Source organism: Rhinolophus sinicus, chromosome 7, assembly GCF_057876585.1.
Source record: "Rhinolophus sinicus isolate RSI-liver-muscle chromosome 7, RSI-T2T, whole genome shotgun sequence".
NCBI lineage: Eukaryota > Metazoa > Chordata > Mammalia > Chiroptera > Rhinolophidae > Rhinolophus > Rhinolophus sinicus.
The window spans coordinates 51,852,947-51,876,349 of NC_142507.1; the positions used below are offsets into that span (position 1 = coordinate 51,852,947).

At 39.5% G+C, this 23,403-nt stretch overlaps 1 protein-coding gene across 2 annotated transcripts in view; it reads left to right on the forward strand.

Moving 5' to 3' along the window:
• RPRD2 (regulation of nuclear pre-mRNA domain containing 2) overlaps nucleotides 1–23,403 on the forward strand; it is a 65,428-nt gene that overhangs the window by 13,789 nt on the left and 28,236 nt on the right. For both annotated transcript variants that reach the window (XM_019739934.3, XM_019739935.3), the window contains exon 2: nucleotides 15,421–15,550. In XM_019739934.3, the coding sequence (XP_019595493.1) occupies nucleotides 15,421–15,550 (130 nt within the window). The remainder of the gene's footprint in view (nucleotides 1–15,420; nucleotides 15,551–23,403) is intronic.

A 23,403-nucleotide genomic window follows, 5' to 3' on the forward strand; every position in this document is an offset into this window, starting at 1 on the left:
ATTCATCTGTGCTCCAAAAGACGCATTAGGGCTTATGTTCAGGGGATGTCATCCTGCAAAGTCATGCTAGGGCTTATTTTCAGGTTAGGTCTTATTTTCAGGGAAACACGGTAGAGGCCGTGTGAGAAGAGTTGTTAGTAGATAATTAGCCATTTAGATAATGCTTATAATCCTAATGTTGGCTAATATTTGTTGATAGTTCTGTACTTGATGCTATGCAGGGAGTTTTGCGAGGATTATGTCATGTGATATTGACACCCTTTGAATAGGTAGGCGCTGTTGGTGTCCTGTTGTGTAGCTAAGGGGAGCAGTGTTTCGAAAGGGGCGTGCCGTTGGAAATGGGGGCTGCGCTTTGAAGCCAGGTCTGACGGACTGAAATCTGTTCGTAACGTAACCACATACCGTATTGCGGAGGGAGCTTTGGGCTAGAGAGGTAGACTGGGAATTGTAAGCCTATTGATAGCAGGTCATGGCTGAGCCCTTCGAGGGGCAGTGTTTTAAGTGAGAAGAGAATAGGGCCAATCAAAGAACGGGAGAAACACCAGTTTCGGGGGTTAGCAGAAGAACAGGTGTCCTGGGTGGGTGGAGGAGAGAATCAGAACAAGTGATTGCCCAGAAACTCAGCGTGGAGCAAGCTTCCCAGAGGAGCTTCAGGGGAGCATGGTTCTGAGGAGGCGCACAATTGTACTGGGCAGAAGGGTGAATGGGACGACTGCTGTGTCTGGTTAGATGGCACGCTAGCTATTTTGCAGGATCCTGCCACTAAAAACATAACTAAATCCTGCAAAAATTGCAGCTAACGTAATTTCATTTTAATTTTTAATTTATTTTTTTTTAAAGATTTTTATTGGGGAAGGGGAACAAGACTGTATTGGGGAACAGTGTGTACATCCAGGACTTTTTTCCAAGTCAAGTTGTTGTCCTTTCAGTCTTAGTTGTGGAGGGTGCTGTTCACTTTCAAGTTGTTGTCCTTTCAGTCTTAGTTGTGGAGGGCACAGCTCAGCTCCAGGTCCAGTTGCCATTGCCAGTTGCAGGGGGCGGAGCCCACCATCCCTTGTGGGAGTCAAACCAGCAACCTTGTGGTTGAGAGGATGCGCTCCAACCAACTGAGCCATCTGGGAGGCAGCTCAGCTCAAGGTGCCGTGTTCAATCTTAGTTGCAGGGGGCAGAGCCCACCATCCCTTGTGGGACTCGAGGAGTTGAACCAGCAACCTTGTGGTTGAGAGCCCACTGGCCCATGTGGGAATCGAACCGGCAGCCTTCGGAGTTAGGAGCATTGAGCTCTAACTGCCTGAGCCACCGGGCCGGCCCCAACAGCTATCGTAATTTTAAAAAATAAACTTTAGCATAGCTTTGGATTTACAGAAAAGTTGCAGCGATAATACAGAATTCTCGTATACCCTGCATCGTGTTAACATCTGACATTAGTAGAGGCTGTACTTTATTTGTGGAATTCCTTGATTTTTGCCTAATGTCTTTTTCTGTCCCAGTATCCTGTCCAGAATTCCACGTTATGTTTAGTCATCCCGTCTCTTAGAGTCCTTCAGTCTTTAACAGTTTTGAGGAGTACTGATCAGCTATTTTGTAGAATGTCCCTCAGTTTGGGTTTCTTTGTTGTTTTATGGATTAGTTGGGTTGTAGTTTCCTGGGAAGAAGAACATAGAGGTAAAGTGGCGTTTTCATCACATCGTACCAAAGGTATCCTAGCAACATGACATCGCTGATGATGCAGGCCGCGATCACCTACCGCAGTAGTGTTTGTCAGGTTTCTTCACTGTAAAGTTACTCTTTTCCCCCCTTGTCCTGCTGTACACGTTGGGAAGAAGTCACTGTACACTACACGTGCAGGAGTGGGAAGAGGTTCCCCCTGGAGGGGGCAGTGTATGTGGAAATTATTTGAAAGTCTATGTATGGAAACTTATAGGCGTCATTTTGATGCTCAGCGTCTGGTGTCACTTACAAAAGTGAAGACTCAGCTCATATTCTTCACTGTGAAGACTCAGTTCACAGGAAAGCCAAGGTTGCCTTAAAGGCAAATGCCCATATAAGCACAAAAGAGAGACTGGCTTTGGGCCCCAGCCCGTGAAAGCTCTGTGAGGAGGATGGTACATCAGACCAAGGTCAGTACCACCCCTGACTTTGCCAGAGCAAATGCAGATAATGTGTTGAGAGGAAGCGCCTTCTGATTAGGCTCTCTGACTTCCCACAGATAAAATGCAACAAAATATAAGCTCGCAATAAAAGAGAATTATGAAACACAAGGAAATCAGCCACTATGAGTGAGATCTGGTAGAAACAAACCCCTAAAGACTTAAACTGTTGGAATAGTAAGATATAAAATATAAAACAATTGTGTATAAAATGTTTAAATTAATAAAAGATGGAATCTAAAAGACAGTAAGAAATTAAAGGCTCTCAGACGTGCTTACGTAGATTTGTAGAAGAACCAAAGTGAAGTGTTACAAATGAAAAATAACAGTTGTTGAAATTAAAAGTTCAGTGAATGTATGGATGAATGAAATGAAAGATGGATCGAAAGTAAATTCCCAGGTTGTAAGCTTACAGTTTTAAAGGCTCTTCCACCGCCGTGGTAAGATTAGACTACTGGGAGCAAAGGACAGAAGCAGAGAGACCTATTATAATAGCACTGTAATGGCCCCGGGGAGAGGTGATTGTGGCTTTCACTGACTGGCAGGAATCAAGGTGATAAGAAGTCAATGATTTCTCGATATCTTTTAAAGATAGAACAGATTGCTAACAGCATGAGAAAAAAGAGAGGAATTCGAGATAATTCCCAGGTTTGTGTCCTGAGTGATAGAAGGATGGAGTTGTCATTGACTAAGTGAGGAAGGCTTTGAGTGGACCAGATTTGGGGGAGATCAAGAGTGTAGGTTTTGCGTTTGTTTTTGTTTTAAATTTTTCGTGGGGAATGTTGGGGAACAGTGTGGTTTTCCAGGACCCATCAGTCATTGACCTTCAATGTAGTTGTGGAGGGTGCAGCTCAGCTCCAAGTCCAGTCGCCGTTTTCAATCTTAGTTACAGGGGGCGCAGCCCGCCATCCCACAACCAACTGAGCCATCCGGCCGTCCCTCCGGCCGCTCAGCGGCAGCTCGTTGTCTTCAATCTAGTTGTGGAGGGCGCAGCTCACTGGCCCGTGTGGGAATCGAACCAGCAACCCTGTTGTTCAGAGCTCACGCTCAAACCAACTGAGCCATTAAGGCGCCCAAGAGTTTAGTTTTTAACATGTTGATTTTGCGATGTCTTTTAGGTAGTAGTTAATGGAGATGTCCAGTTAGATAGGTAGGTACGTGGGTCTTGAGTTAAGGGAGAAGGTCTGGGCCTTTGCCAAGGGGAAAATGCGAAAGCATAAATAAACAATATTGGGAATGGAAAAGGAGACATGCCTATAAATAAGTAGAAATTTAAAAATTATATGAACAACTTTATGCCAAGAAATTTGAAAATTCAAATGAAATGGACAAATTCCTGTAAAAAAAAATTTAAGAGCGATCCAAGAAGAATTAGTAAATTTGAGTAGTTCTGTAAATACTAACCAGATTGAATCAGTAGTTTATAAAATCTTCCTATGAAGAAAACATCAGGCCCAAGGAACAAACATCTTGGGCCAGAGAGCAAGAAGGTGCTTAAAGATGAATGTGATCATATCCAAAGTATGTAGAAGTTTACTCGGAAAGGATTTTACTGACTGCGTGTGGGACAGTTTGTGTCAAAAAGAATAACAGTAATGAATGAAGAAACCCCCCCCCCCTTGAATCCATAGGCATGTTATTAAAAGAAAAGAAAGAGAACAGGGAGGGGCAAAAAGGGGAAACTCTTCTTTATAGAAGAATGTCAACCAATAAGTTGCATATGATTTTTTTTGTATGTTCAATATTAAATGACGAAAAAAAAAATTTTTTTAATAGTGAATGGTAAGTGAGGAAGTAGAGAGATATCTGGCCATTGTAACAGACGGTTAGTTCCAAGTATTTGAATGAAAAGGTAGCTGCGATGGATTATGTAGTTAAACAGTGGTTATTTTCAAATGTGAGTGACTTCAGTATACTGGGAGCCATTACCTAGTTTTTTAAAGCTGTATTACTAAAGTACATGGTAAATAAAAGTTAAACAATACACGTGTTATAAAATGAAAAGGAAAAGTAAGTTGCCTTCTGTCTTCTTCCTCTATATGCCCAGTCCCATTATTAACAATTTCTTGTGTACATTAAAATCGTTGTGCAAACATCACTACAATCCATCTCCAGAACTTGGTTCGTCTTCCTAAACTAACTCTGTACCCATTAAACAATAACTCCCATTCCTCTGTCCTTAGCACCATTCTACTTTCTGTCTCTGAATTTGACCATTCTAGGTGCCTCATATAAGCGGGATCATACAGTATTTGGGCTTTTGTGACTGGCGTATTTGATTTAGCGCGATGTCAGGGTTCATCCATGTTAGGCTTGTGTCAGAGTCTCTGCCTTTTCTAAGGCTGAGCAGGATTCCACTACACACACACGCGGACACACATCCATATCCCGTTTTGTTTACCCATGTGTTCTTAAAAGAGGACTATCTATACACAGAGATTTTTTAAAATTATAAACAGATGTTCAACTTTACAATTAATAATTTTGAAAGCCTAGAGACAATGTCCATGAAAATAATAACCCTACTAGCTCAGGAAATGGAAAACCTGAAAAACGCCTCAGACCCAGCCGGTACTCAGCCACATTTGTGTGATCGTGTATGTGTGTTTGCTTTTATTAACGTGTGTTTTATGGCTAAGTATTAATTTGAAATAATGTTTTGTACTTTCAAAATTTAAACAAGGATGTTTTTCATATCCAAGTGGATGTTTTTCTCAGGGTGCATCAGATCTCATCAAATTTTAAAAAACCAGAAAAACTCTGTAACTTATATTCATGAGCTCTAACTATTCAGCATTTAGTCTATATTACATTTTTCTATGATGAGTAATGCTGTTTAGATCCTTTTATACCTATATCTTGAGGCAAGAGTGGAAATGCTGGATTGAAGGGGATGCAGCTGTTTAACTTTACAAGTACTGCCAACTTGTTTCCCATTTAAAACCTCATCGAAAGTACTTTGAAGCGATCAATACAATTGATAAATCTTTAGCCAGACTAACTAAGGAGAAGATATAAATTACTAATAAGAAGAATGAAAAAAGTACAGCTCCTGCAGACATTCAACTTCTAGAAGTTGTATAGTTAGGTTTTACATTTAGGTCTATAATGCATTTTGAGTTAGGTTTTGCAGATGGTATGAGGTACAAGTCGTGTTTTTTTTTTAATGGATGTCCAACTGATTCAACACCGTTTGTTGAAAAGATAGTGCTTTCATCATTTTTTCATTGAATTGTCTATGCACCGTTGTCAAAAATCAATTAACGATATGAGTCTATTTTCTGGACTCTGTTTTTCTTATTAGATAGGTAGAGAAAAAGTCAGGGCACAGTATCTAACTGTGACAACTGGTTGACAACAAGTTCTGTGGAAACTAATTCTTCTAAATTTTTTGTAAATGTATAATTTTACAACTCCTGGGCTCAGATGTGCTTTGTTCGGGGTGTTGGCACTGATAGTGACATGTCAGATGATACGCTGGTTAATATATTGTTTTCTCACGAGTTATGCTTTCCTGCTCTTTGCAGCATCTGTCTTCCTCGCCTGTTAGAGAAGTGTAAGGCGTGGGGAGTGAGATAGATTGTCGTGATGTACGTAAGCTTAAGCATATAGTCACCAAGGTAAATTTCTTAAAAGAATCCGTACGATATATTCTAGGTATTCAAGGGAAATGTTTTGGGAATTAATTTGTTTGGATCAGCCACACTAGTGTTTCCCTGCATTAATGTAAATAGTCAATAGTTGTCTTGTGCTATGATACTCATTGAAGATGAAAAGAAGTAATCGGACGTTTGGGGGCCCCAAGTTAGACTAAGGCACATAGGCAGTCAACAAATACATAGAAAAGAAGTAAAAGGTATAATTCTGTCTTCAAAGAGTTTACAGTTTAGCCGAGGAAAAGCTGATACGTGAAACACTGCATGATATTAACTCTAAGAGCAGTCCGAGTTCGGAGCAGAGAAAGATGGAAGTGTTTTGAAGAGCTTTCATTGAGGACCAGGAATTTGACTTGGATTTTGAGATGAGAATTCTAATGAATGGAAGGAGAAGAGTAAGATCATTTTAGATGGGAGAAAGTGTGAACATTTTTAAAAATCTTTGAGCAAACAGTTCAGCTATGTGATTAACCGACATTTGTATTATGCATGAACAGAGTTTTGGTTTGATCAACTCTTTAGAACATTTTGCTGATTAAATATATGTGCATAGTTATTATCCTGCATAGCTATTAGGTACGAACAGTTAAACAAGTCCTGTAAATATATTCAGTATCGCTACAGGCACACCAGCCATTGCTGAAGTCAGCTGAGAAAACAATTGGCTTGAAGCTCTAAGACTTCTTTGGAGACGAGGGTTCCCAAGTGGTTGGGCCTCTGAGTTTTTGGCAGCCTACACGTTTCCCGGGCCTCCTACATGTTAGCAGCCAGAAACGGAGCAAGGGGAGTCCTGGGAGTGGGCGAGTTAAGAATCATAAAGCCTTTTTTCTCCCCGTTTTCAGAGGCGAGAGTTAAAGAAGAAACTGTTATCATATCTTAATTTAGATGAGTTTAATTAGATGGCGTTCTCTCTATACCCATCTGATGCATACTAGCTTAGGAGGAAGGGAAACTGGGAGAAAACAACTACTGTCAGGGAAGTGTTTGGGTTGCTCTGCAACAAGTACAGCTATTCAACATAAATTACTGATTCCTTCCAAAAGCCGTTTGGGCTATTATATTCATTTTAAGATATGGAAATAAAGGCGCAGTGACATATAATTTCAGCCAAGGTCCTGACCCAGTTACCGCGTTTCCCCAAAAATAAGACCTAGCTGGACCATCAGCTTGAATGCGTCTTCTGGAGCAAAAATTAATGTTAGACTGGTCTTATTTTACTATAAGACTGGGTCTTATATAATGTAATACATAATATAATATAACATAACATAACAACATAATATAATATAAAATACTGGGTCTATAATATAATATAATATACCGGGTCTTATGTTAATTTTGCTCCAAAAGACACGTTAGAGCTGAAGGTCCGGCGAGGTCTTATTTTCGGGGCAACGCGGTAGACTTATAGAAGATGGGCTTGGTTAACAAGGGATGGGAGTAAAAGATGATTTCTTCACATCTTAGATCATTGTGTGGTGTTATCCATGAGATTCCAGAATATGCGTATTTGGGGGTAATTGATAGAGAGAAGCAGAGAATTTGGAGCATGGGGGAAGATTTTGGAAGGGAGGCGTGGCTGGTATTCATTTACCCAACAGAAGAGATTTATTGTATACCTGCTAAGTAGCTGATTGGCACGGAGGTGGGTACAAAGCCACAGGGGTCTGGTGGGCTCCGAGGGACCAGTGCAGCATCTGCAAATGAGCTGTTTAGCCGTCTTGAGGAAGGGCATAAAATGGAGCAGCAGAGGAGTACTTTCTTTTTAATCTTTAAGGTATTATTTTAACTACATAAATACTTGCCTAAGGCAAATTCCAAAAGGTGTACAATAAAAAATAAATTAGTCTATCATGACTGCCCTGGTCTCTTGATGGCTCGGTTTCCTTCTGTAGCGGCATCACTGTAGCAGTTACTTGTCTGTCTTCCCAGAGGCATTCTCTGTGAATATAAAGTATGTGCTTGTCGGTATTTTTTATACATGTAGAGTAGCACACTAGACCCGCTGTATCTTGTGGTTTTCACTTTACATCTTGGAGCTAGTTCTACAGGGACTATAGAATGTCCTTGTGTTTTTTAATAGTTATGTGTAACTCAGTTGGGTGACGGTAACCTTATTTAGCCAGGCCCCTGTTCATGGATTTTTAGGATACTTCCAGATGTTTGTTGGAAATAGTGTTGCGAAGAATATCTATACTCAGATCTTTGCACAGAGAGGAAAGCGCATCCGTGAGATAAGTTCCCCGCAGTCTGGCTACCGTATCGAAGGCGGTGAAACGAGACGCAGAGATCAGTGCTCAGCAGGTTTGTTGTAGTAACGATGAGAGACCGATAAGGTGCTGGCACAGGGAATGGGGCGGGAGAGGATGCAAGAAATGATGTCATCCATCAATTCTAAGTTGCACATGGTTTTTTCACATTTTTGCATGTTTGAAATCAGTGTGCATTTTCCAGTTGATGGCTTCAGTCAACTAATTGGAAGTACTTGTAAAATTTCTTGGTGGCACACAAAATGGCGCATGTTATAAACAATGGTTCCTTAAATTCAGAAAAAATATCGTTATAAGGAGGTAGGATTGACAGGACTTAGATATAGAAAATAAGGGGTAGCAAGAGTCGAGGTTGATGCAGCATTTTTGTTTTCACTTTCAGTATGTAAACGGTTTTTCTATTTTCTGTATGGTCTTCATATTTAATAGTTACATTAACTTTGTGAATTTAATAAACCAACTCCACTATGGTGATTATTTAGGTTCTAAGGTTTTTTTTGGCTCTTTGCAGATCACTGATAACACTGAAGAGATTTGTTCAGAATTGGGCAATATTTGGATTTAGTAGGTTTCTAGATAATTGTGTATAATGATATTTAACAAATGTTCTGAGTGCAAAATCATTTAAAGAACTTCTGAGTTGATACCTTATAAATGTTAAGAGACGACTTTGAAAGTTTTCGTTGATCGAAGTCATTTTATTTGGGACTCCAGTTCTAAAATAGTACTTAAGACCACAGACGAGCCTTAAAATTTGTTCCTAATTACAGTATTTATGGTTTTTTTTTTATAAACAACCTTGTACAGACATATACGCATGACGTATGTAATTGGTAAGATATAATTCCATGGAGTGAATCACTCAGAAATGAAATCAGTTGAATGTTTTGATGCTTGGAATTCCACCAGCAAATTTAGGGAGATGCAAACTTACTGGTTCTTCTGTTTCTCTTCATCTTTGTGAAGATAATTTTATTATTTCTTCCAGTTCATTAGTTAGTATTTTTCTGTGGCCTCTAATTGCTTTCTGAAAATAATTGCCGTTGTCCCTGAACGTTTAACTTTGTTGTTAATTGTTCTTGCTCTTAAGTTCTGACTACTTATAGATGAATTCTGATAAGTGTAACTATGATGTGACTTCCATTAACCTATAGACCTTGAGATCTCTAATTTCTGTGTTGGGATGTTCCTTGTACTTCACTTTATGGAGCATGTGCCAGGCTTCCCATACTGTGTATCACTGAGTTAGTATGTTGTTTTCCAGTTCCAACAAGGACACCTGATCAAGAGAGAATTTTACGTACATTCAAGTTTGTTGGTAAATCTGTTCCCAGGTAAACTAATTGTAAATCTAGGCCCCAAACAAAATATTAAAGCTGTTTGTTTTTTAAAAAAATAGTTCAGTAAACAAAGTAAGCACCTCTGACATCTGTACGTATACCACTGTTCAGTATTTTAAGTTCATAAAAGAGAAATAAAATTGTAGTTTAGCTTTAAAAGGGGCCTTAGAAACCATTTGAATGCATTAATTTTACAGAAGCTTAGGCTAGGTCTTAGCTTAGCACTACACGTAGGTGACCACGTCCTGATGTGATCAACTCCCCTTTCACACTCATAGTGTCCAGTTAGATGCTGTATGGGACGTTAGATGCTATGTGGGACGTTAGCTGCTCTGCGGGACGTTAGATGCTGTGTGGGACGTTAGATGCTGTGTGGGACGTTAGATGCTCTGCTGGATGTTAGATGATCTGTGGGACGTCAGATGCTCTGTGGGATGTTAGATGCTCTGTGGGACATTAGATGCTGTGTGGGACGTTAGATGCTGTATGGGATGTTAGATGCTCTGCTGGACGTTAGATGATCTGTGGGATGTCAGATGCTCTATGTGACGTTAGATGCTCTGTGGGACATTAGATGCTGTGTGGGAAAGAATGTTCCGTCCTCATGTAGTGGTTGGTGGAGCAGTGTGGCACTCAGATTTCCTCTAAAGTTCAGTGTTCTATTACCTTGATGTAGTAGATAATTATTCTTGTTGACCCTCAACAGAACAACTAAGTGATTTTAAGGAAGTCAGGATTTATATTTTTAAAGAGAAGATACAGATTCTTTGGAAAAAGGTGTAATTTTCTTTTGATTTGTGTGGCACTGCCATTTTTGTACTAAATATTCTCACAAATAAATATTTATTTAATTATAGGGTATTAAAGCCAGAGGATATATTATAGATAATCTAATACAAATCAGTTATCTTATATGTTCTTTTTTCAATACAAAAAATCATATTGTAGAAATTTTGGGAAATAACTGTGCGGTTTTATATGTGGTATATGTACATTTTTCTTTCCTGTGTTTTTCACTAATTCTAATGCAACGATCTGTATGTTATTTACAGACACTTATCAACTGCATAATAATGGATGTACCTTTACTTAGCTACTATTGTTATTCTTCAGGGTACTTCTCGTTTTTTCTATAATTATAAACAACATTTTTGTCCATGTGGCCTTTTCTTTTTGTTTTTCCTTTCAACATCCATCCTCGTTTTACAAATGGAGTCAGATTAAAGCTAGTGGAAGTTAATCCTTCCCAAGGGTTACAACTCAGGTGTTCTGACGCTTCTTCTGCTGCGCCCTTTCCCTTGTACCGTCATGCTTGTTCTCTGTGATTGAAGGGCCACTTGGGGTGAAAACACTTTCTACGTTATATCAGCTGCCTTAACCCATTTGTGGAACAAGGCAGGGCAGACATAAAATATTAATAATATGTCGAGTTAAAATTATGTAACCCTTCTGCCATCAGGTTAATTTAACAATTTTATTTTGAAGATACTTCAGCTTAAATCAGTAACCCTCCTTTTCCTACTGTCAGTCTCTTTCCCCTTCTTCATAATGCTTTCAAGAGGGTTTAGTACTTAGTTTCTAGATTGTTGAGGAATTACTGTTGTGAGAACACTAACTTTATATCTAGATGAATTCATACAGCAGCCCCTAGAAACCTAACTGTACCTCCAGGGAAGTAGTCGCTTTCTATTCTGTAGTTTTGCAGAAGGCAGCTGCCTGTGGGATTATTAACCAAACCAAATGGAAACTACGCGTTGTTCTTCACTCCTTTTCTTTTCCTTGTATTTTCCTTCTCTTTTTTTCTGATTTATTCATTCATGAAATAGTTACAAAAGCCTGTTATGTGTTTGGCATGGTCCTAAGTGCTGAGAATTCAGCCATAAACAAAACTGACAAAAATCCTTCCCCTCACGAGGCTTATGTTCTCATGGGTTGGGGGGTGACCGGCAAAACAATCAATTATGTAGCATATTGGGAAATTACGTGTTATGTGGGAAAAGAAAGCAAGGAAGGGTGATAGGAGTGCTGCGGCCTGGTGTTGCAGTTTTCCTGGTCAGGGAAATAGAGCAAGTCACTGAGAAAGTGACATTTAGGCAGAGATTTAAAGGTGATGGGAGAGCAAAGCATGAGAATACATGGGCAGAGGGAGCGAAGAGCTCCAAGGACCCAAAGGCAGGGAGCGTGCTGGGTGTGGTGCACAGTGGCCAGGATGGGGCGAAGGGTGACCAGGACCTGGGAGCGGAAAGAGAAAGCGGGCGGAGAGAGAAAGCAGGCCGGTGTTCAGACCTTCAGGCCATTGGAAGGACTTGGATCTTTTCTCTGAGTGAGGAGGAGAGCAATTATTGGAGGGATTTAAGCAGGGGAGCAATATGGTCACATTTCTGCTTTCAGAGGATCACTTTCTGAGTTGAGATTAGACTGAAGTGGGACAAAGGTAGAAGCAGGGAGACCAGTTAGGTGGCTACTACAGTAATTCGCGCGAAAGGTGATTGTGACTCAGATCGGTAGGCAAGACGTGTTTTGTTTTGTTTTAATTTGTAGTTTTTAAGTAATTTAAAACTGGTTAGTCCAAACCTATATCTGATACACAAATTAATCACATCAGATTGCTATGTCCCTTGAGTCTCGTACATTTTATGCCACTGATTTGTTGATGAGACTGGGCCAGTTGTCTTGTGGAATATCTCACCATCTGGATTTGTCTGGTTTCTTCGGTGCAGTGCTATTAGCTCTTTGTATTATTTCTAACAATAAAATTGTTTGCTGCTTTTTCTAAAACACCCTTCTGTATAAAAGCTTTTCATAGCTTCTTGATAGCCACAGAATAAAGGCTAACACTTTTTAGCTCATTATTTAAATCCCACCAGAAATTACCATCTTTGCCTAATCTCCCGCTGTTCTTCCACCCGAGCCTTTCTGGTCAGGCAGAAATAGAAATAGACAGTGGTTAAGAACGAAGATTCTGGAGCCAGCTGTCGTTAAATCCCAGCTTTACCGTTTATTAGCTGTGGATTCAGACAATTTACTTCACTCTGTCTCTTAAGTGGAGATAACAAATCAGTTGATATTTGCATCACCTTTAGAACAGTGTTTCATAAGTATTTGTCAAATAAATTAAAAATGCTGGCCTAAATTTCCCCTTCTCCAAAACAAACCCTTATTGCACTGTCCTATTCAGCACCTTTGCTCATGACTTTTCTCACCGGACTGCTCTTCCCTTTCCTGCCTACCCACGGAAATTTAAATTCTCCTTCAAACATTGAACTGATATTAATTGAACACCTATGGAACCACGGCTCTGATCCAGGTGCAGATGCTGACTTAGTCCTCGAGGACGTGACAGTGTCTCACCTTCAGTAAGTTTCTAGAACTCTACGGAGGATGCAGACTAACGAGGTCCCTGCAGCGTGCTAAGTGTTATGACAGGTTGAGTTCAGGGTGCACCAAAGGCAAAGTCACATGGAGTCAGGAAGCTTCTGGGAAGACGTGAGGTGTAAGCTGAGACTTGAAGAAAGAAAAGGAACTAGCCCATTGAAATGGGCGGCAAGACCGAGGCAGAGGGTGGCGCTTGGAGATTAGAACAAAGTGCAGTTCTCCAGACGGGAGCTTTTGGGGAGAGAGCGGCTAACGGTGAGGCCAAACAGGGAAGCAAGAGGCAGGTGCCAGTGGGTTTGAAAAGTGTTAGGATGGGCCTTCTCACCTCCCACGCCTGTGGGCATCTTCCCAGGCTCCGCAGCCAGCTTCTCTCATTGCTCCTGAACTTCTTCTGTGCTCTGACTACAGTGGGGGGTTGGCATTGGGGAAAGTGGCAGTAAAATAGTCTGAGGTGACTTGTTTTGGGAAGAAGTAGAAATGAGATAGGGGGTCAGACTCTGACATGAGTTAAATAGAAAATTTTGGACTTTTTCCTATGGATGAGAAGAAAATACTAAAGATTATTCAGGTTGGGTAATCACAGAAAAGGAAAATTCTCAGAGTGGGAGGGAGAGGTTTCTAGGAACTGTAATTCATTAAAAATGGAACTTTGGTTTTTGAAGGGGAGAACAGATGAGACTGGAAGAGAAGGTTAAGATCCAGGTTATAATGGAGACTAAGGTATTTGGGCATTTTCCAGTAAGAAGTTGGAAATCATTGACAGATTTGATATGAGAGGATAATGTTTGCATATCTGACTTAAAACCTGAAATCTTGAAACACTGTCCTGTGGGTGAATAGAGAAGAGCGCTCAGGTGAGAACCCCGGGGAGCAGTGACATTTAAAGCATGCCCGGAGGCAGAGCTGCCTCTGTACCTGCCCACCTGTGTATATGGGGGAGGAGCCAGGGAGGTTGGGGGGAGGAGTCAGGAGAATGGTTATGATAGAAACCCAAGGAGGAATTACTAACAAATGATTCTGTCTGCCCAAAGCCACAAAGAAATAACATTTTAAAAAATCTCCATTGGGTTTTAATAAGTTGGAATTTATTGTTAACCTTGGTAATTGCTGTAACCTTGGAGTAATGGCAACATAAATGAGATAGCATAATTTATATGAAGCTCTTAGTATAGTAGATTGCGTATTTGAGTTACAGAATGAAAAGGTAGCTTCTGTAATTAGGGCATTAAGAGCAGTCACAGTGGAGACAGCGAGTACATAAAACTCTGAAAGATCTTGACTGACGCAGATGTGTTGATCTGGATGGATTTAAATATGGATGGATAGATACACTTTTTTGAGAGAAGTAATTCCCATCTAATGAATTCTGCTTTCTCTGTGAAATTGCATGGAAGCTTCTCGCCTGAGAGTGAGAAGGAATGCGGTAACTCGGGGCTTGACAAGAGTGGTCAAAGTTTGAAATGGCTCTTACAGCAAATGAGAAGAGATGCTGACTGAGGGCGTTGAGGGTCCAACTGAAGGAGCCTGAATTTATATGGTTTCAGTCCTCCTGGTGTGATTTTTCTTCAGCAGGACCCAGGAGCAGAAAGAAAGGTGAAGTAAAGGCATTCTGTTAGATGAATCCGGATTTAGGATTTTGTCGCATATGCTAGAAAGGATAAATTTCGGGGGAGGAAGAAAAGACAATGAAGGTTTAAATAATGAATCAAAGACTCTGGAATTGATTGAGAAAGAATTGAATATTGGAAGAGACTGTAGAGAAAATAAAGAACTAAGAGTTTGTTGAAATTGAAGAACAAATACAATGGAAATGGGAGGTTGTGGTCAGAAATGGGGATTTTGAAATGTACAAAGGAGTGGTTCTTGGAAGTCACTGAATTTGAGATCAAGAAATCGAGAGGCCAGAAAACATGATGGACCATCCATATGAATATGAAAAGTGTCCAGGATAACAATGAAACTTGGGGTGGCGTTGCTCAAGGTTCCAGATGGTGAATTGATTGGGCCTCGTCATGGGCCTTTGAGAAAGGTGGATGTAGGTGTGTTTAGGGGATCAAATTGCCGACTTACCAGAACATCATCTAGCGGTGAAAGTAGCAGCATTAGCAGTGGGGCCTGTCTTCCTTCCGGTAGATGGGAGGACTTGGGTGTGTTTGAGTGGTATCTGGACTGGCTGATGAAAGGGGTCTGTCTGCAGTAATCATGGAGATAAGAGGAGGTGAAGCAATTTGCCCAAGGTCACATTCCGATTGGATTCTAAAGCCCTTGCTCTTTCCACTAGCCCTGGTGTTTTTGCAGCAAGTCGAGCTGCTTCCACTCAATTTTTTATCTTCCTAAATGTTTGGGAGAACAGTTTAGTTTTGTTTTAGCTTCTCCAGAGTTAATGAGTTTTTTTAGTGCCAAGTATCTACAAAGTGAAGTAGAAATTACTCGAGTACCTTTGAACAAAACCTTAACCTGAAGCAGACAAGGGTTTTAGGCATTAGGTTCAATAAATTAATCACATTAGTTCAATTATCGTCCATCCATCCATCCAATCACGGTTACACAGTTTGAGAACACTATTTGGAATAAGTTGAACTAAGTATAAATGGACTCATTTGCTTTTCTTGTCTTTTGTCATGTCTAGCTGCCTATCCCCACCGTTTGAATCTCTTTTACCTTGCCAATGATGTCATACAGAACTGTAAAAGGAAAAACGCAATCATATTCCGTGAATCATTTGCTGATGTACTTCCTGAAGCAGCTGCTCTGGTGAAGTAAGTAAATTCCTACTGCTCTTGGGATCTAAGCTTAGAAAATTTGGAATTTTAGTTTTCCTTTTGACTCATTATTCGTAAGAATTGTAATAGTTGCACATGCTTGGAGAGCCAGGGATATTTTGCCGAAATTGTTCATTGCAACTTTCCAGCTAGTACACACATTTTTCCTTTGTTCCCTTTTTGGAAGCTTGTCTTTTATTTACTGTCTGCCTCCTCTCTCCTAACTTGACCATGTATATCTCCTGGTGGTACTCTCTGGCTGTACTTCTTTCAGACTGCTGCTTTTGTTTTTGTGGTTTTGTTTTTTTCACACATTTTCATACTTCTTTCAGAGTCTGAAATCTTGCCCCCTCCATGAAATCTGTGTAATTAAAGGGAAATGGAAATATGTATTCCCAACTCCACATTGATTTACTCCATTCTTAGCAAAATTGTATCCAGTATTTCCTGAAGTACTGGAATACTTATTTCCGATCTTATTTTTGTCCTGTATTAATTGTTTTTCTTGTGTTTCGTTCATATTTGTAAGTTGTTTGGTCAAGAGAGACACACACAATTGGAGGATAAACAGTTATATGGAACAATCAAAATAGCTAAATATTTCCTCAAATTATATATAACGTATAACGTATAAATATATGAATATTATATGTTATTGATCCATTTGTCAGCATTAACCCTGTCAGAACTGAATGATCCTGTTCCTTTGGATCGTTAACTTGAGATGTCTACTTAGGTATTACAAAAGATTAAAATAGGGTCCTACTTGAATGTACTAAGTAATAAAGATTTATACACATGTCAGAAGTACATAAAATAATAATAATAGCACCTAACATTTATTGGACACTTGAAATTGACCAGATATTATACAATATTGTATATGTGTGCCTTAAGTCATTTAATCCTAGAACAGCTTAGAAAGTGGTTACTACTATTACCCCATTTTAAGGAGGAGGAAACAGTGGCTTAGATTAAGTCGGTTGCCTAAGTTCTCAGAGCTCCCTGGGTGGCGGTGCCGGGCCATGGAGGGTGGGGCTTGCAGAATTCCCACCCACTCCGTGGAGACCCCAAAGCCCATGCTGTTTGCCACTTAACCACTAATCCATGCTGCCGCTCTACATAAAGAAACCCAGTAATTTTGAAAAAGAAAAGCAGAATGCTGGATGATCTCCACTTAGAGTTTCTGCTGTATATATCACTGTAGTCTTTTTAAAACTTAAACTAGTATTTCCTAGATTTAGATTTCATGACCTAGTTCACCGATTAATATAGGGTTGTCAGCTTCTATTTTACCGTCTAAAGATACTTCAAAAATAATTACTTTGTATTACTATTACTATTTCACAGGAAAAGGTGGGAAGGACTAATCTCAGAATAAAGAACAGTCCTTTAATTAAAATTTTAAGCTTTGAAAAGGTTCTTAATGAAGGGTATCTTCAGAAACCTCTAGTACATAAAAAAAAAAAAAAAGTGAATTAAAACATTCCGAGACGGCTGCCTTCTGTCCTCATTATTATTCACCATTGTGTTGGAGATGCCATTCATTTCTAAATAAAGGATGCATTTAGAAGAGACAGAATTGCATTGTTTGAGGACAATATGATAGCCTACATCAGAGGTAGGCAGCCTTTTTCTGTGAAGGTCCAGATAGTAAGTATTTTCGGCTTTGCAGGCCATAGGATCTCTGTCACCACCACTCTGCCATTCTAGCATGAAAGCAGCCATAGACAACACATAAACGAGTTGGTGTGGCTGTGCTCCAATAAAACTGTCTTTACAGAAACAGGACGCAGGCCAGATAATGGCCCAAGGTTGGTAGTTTGCCACCCCTGGCCTACATAGAATCAATTCATAAGCGAGTTCCGTTAATTAGCCAGATTCAAGTTCAACATAGAAAAGTAGCTTTTCTGTACGTGGTAGCAGTACCCAGTTTAAAAATGTAAGTCCCAGGCAGGTAAGACAGATGAGGGAAGTGGGTTGAATGAGAGGAAAAATACATCTAAAGGGGCAGCAGTTCCTCATAAAGAAATATGGATCCAGTGCTAACACTTGCTGCCAGACGTTCCAAAGACTTTCCTCATTTTAAAAGGTCAAAATCTGGATTTTTATATGCAGTCTCCAACTTTTAAATGTGTGAAGCTAAGTCACATTTTAAAAATGTGTATTGTTAGCCAAACTAAACGCACCTGATAACTACATTTGAGCCATGGGCAACCTATTAGAGACCTCTGCATGAAAGCGTTTATTCCTGTAATCCCTTTAAGGAGTTACTTGACTTCACTTGATTGAAAGTTGCTATGGGGTGGACTCACTCATCTTAAGAGAGATGAGCCATCTTCCAGATGAGTTGGGGAACTTTTTTTGCTTTCCAAATAATTGTCTAATTATTCCAGTTCCTTTTTATTAAATTGCAGCGTATCCTTCCCTCACTGGTTTGAAATTCCATAGGCTGAGAACCTGGAGATTTTGTTTTAGACATGCTGGTTACTATTGTCATGAAAATATATGTGAAAGGGAGGGTCATAAATGAAGCTAAACCATCCTGATGAGATTTATTTGCCATTTATGTCCTAGACATCCTAGCTGAGGGACAAAAATGCCAGTTCATCTGCATGTGTCCATCATTGTGAGAACAGTATAGTTGAAACTCCAATTTGAAGTACAAGGAGAGTGTCTGTGAATGTCTGAGTCGAGTTACCACCTGGAAAACTATGGACTATTCTTCCATTTCTATAAGTGTTACACACACACACACACACACAGTTGTAGAAAAATCCCTATAATAAATGAAGGTTTGCTTGTATTATGTCAGGATTGTGTGATAGTAGATATCTTTGATGTTGGTGGAACTTTCCTAAGGCCTGTTGCTATCCCAGGCTTCCATAAAAGGCAGTCATTTTTGCTTTAAAATTCTCACCTTTAATTGAACTGAAAAGTGAATTTATGCTTGTTATCATCAGAGCTGTGTGTGTGTGTGTGTGTGTGTGTTTTGACTCTGATGGTATGGAGAGAATTGTGTGTATGACCTTTGTTGGGAAAAGATGTCACGACAGATTTTGCGGAAACAATGAGCTTGGTACTCTGAAATAAAGCCAACATAAGAAGGGTTTGGGGTGTCCTCACAGCTAGTTGTTGGTTAGGGAAGAAAGTCTTGAAACTATTTGGAGTTTGAATTTTGGCAGTTTTCTTACTTTTTTACTAAACTGTCAGACCTGCCTTTCACTGTCTTTACACACTTTCTCTCAGAGACTTATCTACTCATGGTTTTAACTGTTACTCGCGTAGTAATAACTGCTATATCTATATCTCTGTTGTCTAAAACAGCAGTGCGCCTTATATTTGTATAAAGCCCCACTCCTATAATTTATGTGAAAATGTTATAAATTGAAATTGTTATACAATGTTATGTGAAACTCACAGTAACCAACTTTGTAGGTGAGCAGACTGGATTTTATTATTCCGTTTTACAAAATGAGAACACTGAAGCCCTGAACAGTTAAGAAATTGCCCCGAGTAAAATGACAACTTAGTAAAAGAGCTGAGACTGGAACTGAGGTTTTTTTTGACTCTTAGTCCTCTATTATTTCTGTTCTACCACATAGTCCTAAACCTAACTTAAAGATTTTTATCTTATAATGGCCCCTTAGTCATTTTAAATTCTTATCCCTTCATTTCTAGTCTCTTACTAGGGGCTGATTCTTGTTTCTTCCTCTTTTTCTCTCTGCCTTCTAATCTCTATTTGTATTATCTCTGTTTGATACATATGTATTATTAGAACAGTCTTCTAACTAGTTTCTCAGTTTCTGATCTTTTCATTCACTTAAGGCTACATACATTTTGGTGTCCAGAGATCTAATGGTTTAAGAGCATAGGCCCTGGAACCACGGTACATGGGTTTGAATCCTCTTCCGCCACCTCCCAGCTCTGTAACTTTAGGCAATTTAAATTAGCCTCACTTTTCTTATCTGTATACTGGAGCCAATAATAGGCCCTACCTTACAGAGTTTGGGAACTAGATGAGTTAATAATACATACAAAGAGCTTAGAATAGTAACTGGCATATAATAATAAATGTTAGCTGCTGCTATGAGGATGAGGATGAGGATGGTTACTTCTACTATTAACCAACTAATGTCGCCAAATCACTGCTCTGATCATTCTTTAACGTACCTTTTTATATCGCTTTATGATTTAACAAATTCCTTTCCACCTTTGTTATTTTCTTTGATTCTCAGACTAATGATATGATATAATTAGGGCAAAGATTATTATCTTCATTTTACAGGTGAGGATACTGAAAATAAATGATATAAAACTACTTTAAGATAGGTAATTGAACATTTAAAAAAATAAGAAAGAATGAGGTCATGTCACTCGGTAGCCTTCACGGAGCTTTTTTTTTCACTGTGCAAGTACCATCATCCAGGCTCCTTGGAAAGGTCCTTACAGCCCTCTGCCATCAAATCAACCTTCCTTCCATCCCGTCACCAGCTCTCCCATGTCCAAATAATGAACCATTGCTCTAGCCAAATACTCATACGTTTTAATGTAAGTGCTTGGGAATTTTTCTTCCTGGAATCTCTCTTCTTTCTTGGGAAGCAGTAGAGCTTAGAAGTTAAGAATGCAGTCTTTGGAATCAGGTTGCCTAGGTTCAAATCCTGGATCTACCACTTGTTAGACTAGTTATTTTTCTGGGCTTCAGTTTTTTCACCTGTAAAATGTGAATCATAATCCAGCTTGCGCATTTCGTGCCAACTGCGCTGTCCTGATTGTTGCCGGTGGTGTTGGTGAGTTCGAAGCAGGTTCTCTCCAAGCCTGGGCAGACCCATGGGCATCCCCTTCTGGCTTATACAGTGGCTGTGAAACAACTACTGGTTGGTGTTAATAAAATGGATTCGATGGAGCCACCCTTCAGCCAGAAGGGATTCAAGGAAATCGGTAAGGAAGTCAGCACCTACGTTGAGAAAATTGGCGACAACCCTGACCTAGTAGCATTGGTGCCAATTTCTGGTTGGAATGGTGACAACATATTAGAGCCAAGTACTAACATGCCTTGATTCAAGGGATAGAAAGTCACCCGTGAAGACGGCAATGCCAGTGGAACCACGCTGCTTGGAGCTGTGGGTTGCATTCTGTCACCAGCTTGTCCAACTGCCAAGCCCTCGTGTCTGCCACTCCAGGATGCCGACGAAATTGGTGGTGTCCCTGTGGGCTGAGTAGGCAGGTGTTCTCAAATCCAACATGGTCGCCTGTATTCTGATCAGAGTTATAGCTCAAGTCCCGTCTGTGGAAATGCACTGTAAAGCTCGGAGTGGACTTCTTCCTGGGGACACTGGGGGGTTCCGTGTCAAGGATGTGTTGAAAACATTTATCGTGGCTCAGGTGATTATCCTGAACCATCCAGACCAAATCAGTGCTGGCTATGCACCTGTGCTGGGTAGCCACTCAGCTCACGTTGCCTGTAAGTTCACTGATCTAAAGGAGAAGATTGACCACCATTCTGGTAAGAAGCAGGAAGATGGTCCCAAACGCTTGAAGTTACTAATTTTGTTTCTGGCAAGCCGATATATGTGGAGAGCTTCTTTGACTATTCTCCTCTGAGACTTTTTTGTTGTTGTCCTCTCGTGAATATGGGACAGACCGTTTCCGTGGGTGTCATCAAAGCAGTGGACAAAAAGGCTGCTGGAGCTGGCAAAGTCACCACGTCTGCCCAGGAAGCTCAGAAGGCTAAGTGAATACCTGCCACCCCACACTTAATCAGTGGTTGGAAAAGCTATCTCAGAACTATTTGTCTCAATTGGCCATTTAAGGTTAATAGTAAAAGAACGGTCAGTGCCTGTAAAACATAAAGTCTATTAAATTAAAACCATATAAAATACATGATAATTAAAGCTAAAAGGACAACAGTGCATCAAAAAACCAGAAGGAAAGGAGGATGTTTTATGGACCATCTGATTTTTTGTGTGGCAGTTTTATTAGTTTTCAAAATTAGTGCTTTTTAATGGAAACAACCAAAAATCTGTCACAGAATTTTGAGAGCCATTAAAAACTTCCATGAGGAAAAAAAGAAAAAGAACATCCCTGACCTAGATCCTTCACCAGCAAGTTCATCAAATATGGAAGGAAGAAATCATTCCAATCTGTACACACTTGGTCAGAGAAAAAAGAAGAGAGACAATGCTTCTCACCTTATCTAAATGAGACTTAGCATGACCTTGACACCAAAACTGGCCCAAGAGTGTATGAGAAAATTATAGACCGGTCTTATTCATGAACACACATGTAAGAAACAACCTGAGACAAGCAGAACATAAAGAGTATAATACATCATAACCGTGTGGGGTTTGTCCCAGGAATGGAAGCATGGTTTAATATTGGAAAATTTAAATTCATATAATTCACTGTGCTCACAAATGAGAACAGAAAAATTGAATGATGATCTCAAAAGGTGCAGAAAAAGTGAATGAAAAATTCATTTATTAGAAAACAAACCAGAAATAGCAAAGAACTTTTCGTCTAAGAAACACATCTCCCCAAAATAAAAATCTATAGCAAACATGTTACCTAAGAGGAACAAAACTAGGATGGTGCCCAATAGCAACATTTCTCTTTAACTTTGTAATGGAGTGCCTACCTAGAGCAGTAAGGGAAGAAAAAAAAAGAACGTGCACGTAAGAGAGAGAAGATATAAATGAAAGAATTGAAAAGAGAAAAAAAACAAAATTGTCATTAATTGCAGATGATATGATTGTACGCATGGAAAATGAAAAAAATCTACAGATAAATCATTACCATTAATTGAGAGAGTTTAGCAAGATTGCTGGACTTACTGTAGTAAAATTATTTTAACTATATATATGCCAGAAACAAAGTAAGAAAATGAAAAACATTTTAATTCTTTATACTGGGAAAAAAAGAAAAGAAACACAATTGATTCTTGTTACTCACGGTAATTATGTTCCACAAAGCTGTCATGAACTCAATTAACAAACACTGAATCATTGTTCCTGGGGGAAATACAGGTGCGAACAAGGCCTTGGTTACATTTTCATCAGTGGATCACTACATAACCTTCCTTTATGTGTGTTTGCATATAAAAATACCTTATTTCATATATATTAATGTATTGTTGATTCATTAACACTGACCTCACAGCTAACAACACTATAATGCCTAAACAAAGTTTAATACATGTGCTTAATAACACTACACAGAACTTTACCACTAAGCTTGGAGGCCATTTTAAACAGCAAAATCATCAACAAAAGCACAAAAATGCAAGGAAATTTGGCACTAAATAAACTATGAAAAAGACATTTGTTTCCCGTTTAATAGCTGAAACAAGATGACAGGGATTACCTTGTTTGAGCCTCATCTGGAACATACACATCAGCCAACTCAAAATTTTCGCTACACGTCCAAGAATGACTGCAAAAGCAAAAGTATTTCTGTTGGGGTTACAAATAAATTTTAGCAAGTGAATTTAGCAATTGCATTTGCAAATATAGAATGTGCGATTACTGAGGATCAACTAGAAATCTTAAAAGATATGCTAAAGATCTCTATAGGAAAAATTATAAAACATAATTGAGAAACATTGTAGAAAACCTAAATAAATATTTGTGGATCGGGAAGACTGAATATTTAACAATGTCAGTTCTTCCCAAATTGATTTTATGAATCCAATGCAGTCTTTATTAAAATCTTAGGAGGGGTTTTCCCCCCAATTTTACAAATTGACTTTGAATTTTATACAGAGCTATAGAGAATTCCCACCACCACCACTCCACAAAGAGAGAGAGAGAGAGAGAGAGAGAGACAGAGAGAGACAGAGAGAGAGAAAGAGA